Genomic DNA, 8,935 nt, shown 5'->3' with positions numbered 1-8,935 from the left:
CCACCCGTCAGAGGAGCTGTGGCCCTATGTGTCCCTGGACAACATCATGGACTCCATCACCCTCCACAGCAGCAGCATGTTCCTCGACCTCGCGCTCTCCCTCAAGTGGAACGTGCTCAGGGCCTCGCCCTGGGCCAACGTCAGCGCGGACGGCAGCACCGTCACGCTCAAGCCCGCCGCCGCGCTGGACAGCTTCCTGGGCCAGGCTACGGTCCTGGGGCTGCGCGAGTACGCCAAGACCGAGGTGCACAGCTGGGTGGTGCGCCTGGAGCAGCTGGCGGGCGCGCCTGCGGCCAACTTTTTGGTGGGCGTGGCGCCGGCCGGCATGGACCTCAACCACTCCATCGGCCAGGAGGGCTGCGGCATCGGGCTGGATTACTACGGCTACATCTACGTCAACGGCCGCTACTTCCACGTGTCAAACCTCGGCCACTGGCAGTCCGTCGCCAAGCCCTGCCGCGGCAGCACTGCGCGCCACAAGGGCAAGGCGGGCCCCATGTTCACCTTCCACGAGGGCCGCTGCGAGATCACCCTCACGCTGGACCTCAAGGAGGGCACCCTGCGCTTCTCATCCGGCGGCCACAGCATCGGCACCATCGCCAACGTCAAGGGGCCCCTGCACGCCGCGCTCACGCTCACCAGCCCACATCAGAACGCGGTGCTGGCGCCCGGGCCCATCGGCAAGGGCGAGCACACCGCGGAGGAGCTGGTCAACATCCTCAAGGCCAAGGGCCACCTCAGCAGCGCGCGCGCAGAGGCGGCCATGCTGCTGGTGCCGCGAGACCTGTTTGTGCCGCGCGACCGCCATCGCGAGGCCTTCAGGTGGGCGCGGCCACCCTACCTTTGGGCCAGGGCTGCCGGCGTGCGACCACCGCCCTTCCCCTCCTCTCGGGTCGGCTCCCTCAAGGATGCCTGGGTCTGAACAGGACCTCTATTAGCAGGCAGCACCTGGCGACCAGCCAGCCGTGTGCCAGGAACTGGGTACTTTGCCTCTCATAGCCCTCGCCTCCCCCCCCCCCAAAGCGTTCCCTGCCCACCCCAACCCCCCGGAACCGCCACCGCAGGGACCAGAAAGTGACGATGCGCATGCCCGACGGCAGCACACTGACGATGCCGCCCCCCAGCGTCGTGGCCACGGCGCTGGAGGCACTGGACCTGCAGCCGGGCGCGGCTGTGCTGGACGTCGGCTGCGGCAGCGGCTACGTGACGGCGGTCGCGGCGCTCATGGTCGGCGGCAGCGGCACCGTGCACGGCATCGAGTGCGTCTCCAGCCGCCTGGAGGCGGCGCGCGGGAACATGCGCCGCCTGCGCGAGCGGCTGCCGGCTTCCAGCCACCACCTGGTCGCGTCGGCGGCGCCGGCGGCCGCCGCGGCGTGCGGCGCGCTGGAGGCGCTGTCTGCGGCCAGCCTGAGCCTGGGCAACGTGCTGGTGCCCGAGTGCACGGAGGGGGTGCAGTACGACGCGCTGTACTGCGACACCAGCGTCGGCGAGGAGGACCTGCCGGCGTTCCTCAGCCTGCTGCGCCACGGCGGCCGCGCGGTGGTGGTGATCAACGAGGAGCTGCTGCTGCTCACGCGCGGCACGGCCGACCCCACCGATTTCGGCCGGTCCGTCCTGGCCAAGGTGTCGGGGGACCTGGGGGAGCTGGAGGACCCCACGCCCTGGGAGGTGCAGGAGGCCATCTCGCGCATCAAGGCGCGGGAGCACAGGAAGGGGCTCGAGCAGGCCAAGGTGGGCGCGCTTGGGGGCCCGGGGGCCTGCAGGCAGGAGGGGGGAGAAAGACAGGGGACGATGAGCGCTGCTGCACGGGAATATTGTGGAAGCAAGTGCGGTGGACCTTCAGCGGGCGTGCCCCTGCTGGCAGTCTTACCACCAGCTCAGACGCGCCTGCTATCATCACCCGGTGCCCACCCAAAGCCTGCCAATGCTGTCCGCTGCGTCCCCCCCTCAGGGCGAGGTTGGCAGCCTGCGGAGCTTTGAGCTGCAGGAGCTGCAGCAGCGCATGGCGGGCGCCATGTCGCGCATCGCGGAGCTCGAAGCCACGCTGCAGCGCGGCGCCGGCGCTGCGCGTGCGCCGCTGCCGGATGACACGCGCGCTATCATCCGCGACGCGAGGGCCCACCGGCGCTCGGCGCGCATGTCGCCGCGCGGCAGCGCACGCAGCCCCATCGGCGGCGAGGCGGCCGAGCAGCCGGCGTCTGCGCGCACGCGCAGCGCACGGTCTGCGGCGGCCGCAGCGGCGGGCGAGGAGGGTGAGGAGCCGATGGTGATCGGCAGCAAGGGCTCACAAGGGGCCAGCGGCAGCGGCGGCGGCGGTTGCGGCAGCGCGGCGGGCGACAAGCTCACAGCGCTGACAGGCGGCAGCGACGGCGGCGGCAGCGGCGGTGGCCTCAAGATCGGTACCACGGTGTACGCCAGCGGCGGCTACGCCGGGAGCGTTCACGGCGGGATGGGGCTGCTGGCGGCGCTGGGCGTGCAGCCGCTGACCGCGGCGCAGGTGGCTGCGGCGGTGCACGGCGCGGCCCCGCAGCGTGTGGGCGGGTACGAGGTGTACGCGGGCGCCTTCAGGGGCACGCCCTGCCAGGTGTGGCGCCTCACGCTGCCGCAGCCGGTCAGCCTCCTCGAGGTGCAGCGTGCCTGCAGCCGGTTCTGCTGCGCGCACCCCAACGTCGCCGCCATCCTGGGGGCCTGCGTTGAGCCGCTCGACGGCGCGACACCCATGGACGAGGATGGCGATGCAGCCGGCGGCGGCGGTGCAGCCGGCGGCGGCGGGGCGCTGCCATCGCCGCGCGGCGCTGAGCTGGCGGAGCAGGCCTTGCTGGAGGGCGGGTGCCACCTCTGGATTGTGGAGGAGCGCCACGGCGACTGCAGCCTCGCGGCGCGCCTGGAGCGCGGCCTGCTGCCCTGGCAGCACGTGCTGGGCGTCGCATCCGACGTCGGCGCGGCGCTTGCCTACCTGCAGACGCTGCACCGCCTCGCGCCCGGCGCGGGGCTGGACGACGGCGGCTGCGACAGCGCCGCGCTCGCGGCACCGCTGTCGCCGCTCGCAGTCGCGCACATGCTGATCCCCTCGGCGGTGCGGCTGGTGCCCGGCGGCGCCACCGCCAAGCTCAGCCTGGTGCCGGCCATGCTGGCGCAGCTCGAGTTCAGCCTGGGCGTTGCGCCGGGGGAGGCGCGCATCAGCGAGGCGCGAGAGCAGCTGCTGCCGTACATCCACCCCTCCCAGATGTTTGGTGGCGGCGGCGGCAGCGCGCTCAGGGGCGGCTTTGGGGACGCGGCCCATGGGGCGGGCGGCTCGGCTGTGGCGGCGTTCAACCCGCTGTACGGCTTTGCCGTCGTGCTGCTGCAGCTGCTCACAGAACAGCAGGCGCCCGGCCTGCTGGGCACTGCGCGTCAGGCGCTGGCGGCCGGCACGCTGTTCAACCTCGTGCCGCGCACCCCCAGCAGCGGGCAGGAGACGGTGGCGATCGCGGAGGAGCTGGCGCGCATGGCGCTGCGCTGCGCCGAGAGCGTCAGCAGCAGCGTTTACGCCGGCGGCAGCGACGGTGAGACAGCAGCGGCGGCGGCGGCGGCTGCCGCAGGCGCGAGCCTGGAGGGCAACGTGCTGCCCAGGCTCGAGGCGCTCAAGGTGCAGCTGGCGGCGTTGGGCCCTGCGGCGGTGTCGTGGGAGGCCGTTGAGGAGCTGCTGCTGGTGCCGTTGGCGGCGCCCGGCGCGGCGGTCGAGCCCGGCCTGCGGCGATGGGTGCGGCAGGACTTCCGGGCGCGGCGGCGCGCGTTCATGGAGGAGGCCGCCAAGCTGGCGGCCGAGGGCCCGCTGCACAAGATCGAGGTCCGCCGCAGCCGCTGCTTCAAGGACAGCGTGACGACGTTCAGCGGCAAGGGCGTCAACGTGTGGCGGCAGCCGCTGAAGGTGACGTTCATCGGCGAGGCCGGCATGGACAGCGGCGGCGTGACGCGCGAGTGGTTCTCGTGCATCTGCGCGGCGCTGTCACGCGGCAGCCTGGACCTCTTCTGGGCGGGCGGCCCCGCGGCCAACCAGCTCTACGTGAACCCGCTGTCGTCCAGCCCCAGCCACCTCAAGCGCTTCCACTTTGTGGGCTCCTTCATGGCCAAGGCGCTGCTCGAGAGCGCGGCGCGCGCCAAGGAGCTGGGCCCCATCTCCCTCAACCTGCGTTTCTGCGAGCCCTTCTGGAAGCTGATGCTGGGCATCCCCGTGAGCCTCATGGACCTGCAGGCCCTCGACCCCACAGAGTTCAGGTCGCTGCTGCAGATCCTGGAGCTCGACATCGACGGCCTCATATTCGAGACCTTCGCGTGGAACTTCACACACACGCGGCGTGGCGGCGGCGCCGGCGGCGCGGGCGGCGGCAAGGATGAGCCTGAGGTGCCTGCGCTGCCCAGCGGCGCCAGCCCCTTCAGCGGCGACAGCAGCACCAAGGTGGAGGCGAGCATCCCCCTCAAGCCCGGCGGCAGCCACGTGCGCGTGACCAACGCCAACAAGCGCGAGTACGTGCTGCTGAAGGCCCAGAAGATGCTGATGGGCGCGGTGGAGGCGCAGATGAGCGCCGTCATCGACGCCTTCCACTCCCTGGTGCCGCGTGAGCTGGTGGACAAGTACGGCTTCACGCCCCTGGAGCTGCAGCTGCTGGTCTGCGGGGAGCAGGTGCGGCCACGGGGCCCTTGGGCTGGGGACAGCGCGCCTTGGGGCGCTGCAGGCGCCAGCGGCACTGTTGCGGCTGGGGGCTGTCCCGTACGGACAGATTGCTGCGCCTCCCAAGATAGGTGGGCGTTTCGACGCTGGCAAGCGTCTGCTTGCGTCCAGCAAGAAAGCACCATCGGCCGCCAACATGTCGAGCCCGCGACTCCAGCACCTGCTTTGACCTTTTCCGTCTCTCCACCCCCTCACCCCCTCACCCTCTCATCCCGCGCCGCCTCCGCATGATCTAGGTCATTGACATTGCCGGGCTGCGCTCAGCCTGCAAGTACGAGGACGGCTACAACGGCAAGGAGGACCAGATCCGCTGGTTCTGGGCCGCGGTCGAGTCCTTTGACGACGTCCAGCGCCGCCAGCTCCTGCAGTTCTGGAGCGGCTCTGACGGCATGCCCGTCGAGGGCTTTGCGTCCCTGGAGCCCGCGTTCCACATTGTCAGCGTCGACCGCATGTACGACAAGGCCGACCGCACCGCCCGCCTGCCGGCTGCGCACACCTGCTTCCGCCAGCTCGACCTGCCGCGGTACGTCAGCTACGAGGAGACGCGCGAGAAGATCATCACCGCCATCACCATCGGCCAGGGCTACCTCGCGCTCAGCTGAGCGGCGCTAGCAGGCGGCCGCCGCAGGCAGCTGGGGGCGCCACCGCCTCGACGGAGCAGCTGCCGCGCACGGCGATGTGGCGATGTCCTGGCCGCTGCTTGCCGGATCGATACAGCGCGCGGCGGCAGCGTATGATCGGCCTCACCCCGGCTCATGGTAGGGCCGCTGGTCAGGGAGCGCAGCTGCGGCCACCGGGTCCCCGGCGCGCGCCTGCACGGCCCTGGCCTCCCAGACACGACATGCTATTGTTGCTTTGTCCTGTGGGGACTGCGCGCCCAGTCTCACTCTTGTGTGTGCACCTCCTGCGTGGATGAGCGCTGAAAGAAACGCGCCCGCTGCGCTCTGCGTGCCGCATTACTCTCTTGCGTGGTGCTTCCGGCACCACGAGAGGGCCTTCGCAGCTGTCTGATTGCCCTTGCGGCGGCCGCTGGCAGCTGGGTCGTCGGCCTCTGTATGTGGGGCAGGGGAGGGTGAAGGGTGCGCCGGCCACGTGTTTGCATTCCTGTTGCGGGCCGGGCGTATTTGCCGGCCTGCCACGCAAAGATTTTGAGAGGCGCAGGCGCACATGGTGTGGGGTCAGCAAGCAGGTGCTGCCTAGGCATTATCTCGAGGCTCCACGCAATCGTATCGCCCAGAAACACAGAAAACCAACTCTTCTTGCCACGTCAATTGGAGCGTCCCACCCAGTTCAGGTGTCACTGCCGCCACCAAACAATCAGTCGCAGCGCTCGCGATCTGCTCGCATGACTCTGTTTTTCTCTCTTTCTGGGAGCAGGGCTTATCAGTCCATGTCTGTCCTGTCACGACTGTTTCCTGTAACCCGCCGAGCCCAGGGTGAATGGACCCGGAGATCGCCTCAGGCTCCCCGCCTGGGGCAGCCATGCAGTGCTCGCAGCGGGGGTGGGAATTGAGGGACTGAGGTCACAGCACCTCCAGCACGATGAATGCCCTCTACTCCTGCACTTTTGCGTTCGTGGCGCGCCTGCATCGCTCATCGTGTGTGCAAGCCTGATATGCTAGGAGAGGCAGGTGGGATCTGCAAGCAGGCGAAGCAAGCCAGTGCTGTAATGTGCACATGCATTGGGGGTCGAATATTGTTGTAGGAAGAGTGTGAAGAACGGGTCGAGGCTGTGAGATGCATGCGACAGGGTGCCGCGCATCGCCATGCGGCTGGTGGTGTGAACTCCACTTTGAGCACGTCCACTGATGGGGACGCGGCTCAAGCATCTGTCAGAGCATCTCAATGCCAGCTCGGGTGGTGAGAATGGGTTTGATGTGCACGCAACACAGGGCGGTGCGCATGTGCCCTTGGAGGTCGCTGGGCTGGTGTACATTGATGATGGGCATAGCTGGAGCTTCTCAACAGCTGCCCCGCATGTGCCAGGCTCAGAAATCTCAGTCAGAGCTGCAAAAGTACGGCACGTAACGGTGTGTCATTCATTTTCCGGATAATAACGACGATAACAACAGCCGTGTCTTTTGCAAGCTGCGTCCGGTGTTCTCGTGGCAGTGTTGTGCTCGTAGCGAGGCCGGCAGCGCGCCACGCCCAGGATCTGTCTGCCACGAAGGTCTGATTATCGAGTTGATCAACCGACCGCATGGCCTTTGGAGGAGGCTACACATCTCGGTGCGCCGCTGCAGCACCTCTGCCGCTGTTGCGCGCGGCGGGAGCGCATGCTGCTCTGTGACCAAAATCTTGGCGTGATAACGTGAGGCGACTCGAAGCCTCTCATCTGCTCCTTGCACACAGTTGACATGCGCCGCGGCCCCCTTCGCCCCGCCCTGCATGGCCCTTCGCATCTGAAGCGGGGGGCTGAATGCGCGCTCTCAGCCCAGCGACCAGTTGCAGATCAGCATCGACCCCCAGTTCAACTACGACTCGCAGCTGCAAGACCTCCGCAATGACGTCAAAAAAATCAAACAGGTGGGCATCATCTGCCTTAGGGTGCAGGGCTTGCGGATGTTGCCTGACCAACGTCTAGCAGCTGCTGGAGCAGCTGCCCAGCTGCCACTTGACACACCATCACAATAGTGGTTCACGCCACGGCTAGCAGGGTAATCGTTGTCCTGACTTCAGGCCGCTGAGCGGCTGATTGTCCGCTCATCCTGTCTGATCCTGCAGCTCGCGTATGCCATCGAGGACGAGCGCAAGCTGCAGGGCGCCGACATCAACACGCTGGTGGGGGCTGGGGCGAGAGCAGCATTGCACAGATGCAGGGCCTCTGCGCGAACAGGGCGCGTGAGGTGCACTCTGCGTGTTGCCTTCATATGGCTGGGGCGGCCCGTGTCAACATCGCGCCGCAGGCGGATGCCGGCACATCACCTTTGTCCCTCCTGAGTTTTTTTTACCCCAGGGATTTGAACTCTCCCACGCGCCTGTAATGCGCCCTCAGGAGGAGTACATGGAGAAGGCCCAGATGATGCTCAAGAAAGCCAGCCGGCGGCTGACAGCTGTCAGCAAGCAGTCACGCAGCTTTCTCATGCTGTGGGTTGTGCTCTTCGGCCTCGGCCTCTTCTTCGTTGTGTAAGTGGCACACCTTGAGAGGCGGAGGGCTTGGTCAAGAGAAACATTGTATGTTGCTTGACATTTGCTGCGGCACCTGGCGCAGCCATTCTAGCCCTGGAGGATGACTGCATGTGTCCTGGTGTTCTGGCCCCCCCATATGCTTCACACCTGTCTCTGGGACCCCTGGTGCAACTGCAGGTATATCCTTGAGAAGCTTCATAGGCTTGGGCGAATGTTTGGTTGAGGGTGGCGCCTGATGTCCTGGAGTTGATGGTGGACGAAGTCGCAGCTGGTCAGTCTTCCAGATCTTGGTGGCGCCGGGCACCGGTTCGGCGCACGCCTGGTTCAGGCACTGTTGGCATGATCACCGACTGCAAGGCTGCCGCGCTTGAAATGCCGGCTGCCGCTGCCGCTGCCGCTGCCGCTGCCGCTGCCGCTGTCAGCATACTGATGGCATGACCGCAATTTGGGAGAGATGCGGCACACTAGCCACACGTCACACACAGCAGGAAGGGGTTGCGGGGCGCTGCGATATGCGCCTGGCAGACACCCGCCAACGTGCCGTAGGTTGCGGTTGTTTGTTCGCTGCACTCCATTCCTGCTTGGGCCGCTGCAAAACGCAGCCCATCAATCGTGGCATGCATGGATGAGGGACAGTCCAGCGCCAAACGAAGGCTGTTTTGTAATCAGATTCTTACTTGTTACTACAGCTTTTTTTCAATGTAAGCACGATGCCCGTTAGAATGGCTTGAAATGGTGTTTCCATTGCCCTGCGTGGCATCAACATGTCGCCGCAACGAGCTTGCCGGCGCATATGCTCTGCAGCATGCTCTGTGTTGCACAGCCCTTCGCATGTATTGCGAGGTTGTGGCAGATGAGGTCATCACAAAGGGCTAAGCAGGCTGGGTCGGCCTTGCGTACTGCATTTGAGCAATTACTTTGTGATTAGAGGTGCAGGTAGGTGCGGAGGCCAGGTCCCCACAGTGCGTGCAGTGGTTGTGGCACTTACGATGTGTGCGATGAGCTGTGCGTTCCGTTGATAGTCGGTATTGCACAGGTGTGCATGCAGGCATTCCGACCACCTTTTGGCCCCCTGCCGCCGCCGCCAACTCTCGT

General features: G+C 66.8%; 2 protein-coding genes across 2 annotated transcripts; both read left to right on the top strand.

Moving 5' to 3' along the window:
- Positions 1-46: 46 nt before the first annotated feature.
- MNEG_0784 (E3 ubiquitin-protein ligase NEDD4) lies at positions 47-5,313 on the top strand (the record flags this gene model as incomplete). The annotated part of the gene is made up of 4 exons (XM_014050736.1): positions 47-822; positions 1,065-1,731; positions 1,952-4,663; positions 4,948-5,313. The coding sequence occupies 4 exons, from the start codon at positions 47-49 to the stop codon at positions 5,311-5,313; spliced, it is 4,521 nt and encodes a 1,506-aa protein (XP_013906190.1).
- A 1,243-nt stretch (positions 5,314-6,556) lies between these two features.
- Positions 6,557-7,841, top strand: MNEG_0783 (Qc-SNARE protein, SFT1 family; the record flags this gene model as incomplete). Its single annotated transcript, XM_014050735.1, has 4 exons — positions 6,557-6,571; positions 7,145-7,237; positions 7,436-7,492; positions 7,707-7,841. 4 exons carry the CDS (start codon positions 6,557-6,559, stop codon positions 7,839-7,841), a joined length of 300 nt encoding a protein of 99 aa, XP_013906189.1.
- Between the last annotated feature and the right edge of the window lie 1,094 nt (positions 7,842-8,935).

This window comes from Monoraphidium neglectum, assembly GCF_000611645.1.
Source record: "Monoraphidium neglectum strain SAG 48.87 unplaced genomic scaffold scaffold00068, whole genome shotgun sequence".
NCBI classification, from domain to species: Eukaryota; Viridiplantae; Chlorophyta; class Chlorophyceae; order Sphaeropleales; family Selenastraceae; genus Monoraphidium; species Monoraphidium neglectum.
The sequence above is the reverse complement of the archived record's forward strand: the minus strand, read 5'-3'. Positions and strand labels throughout refer to the sequence as shown.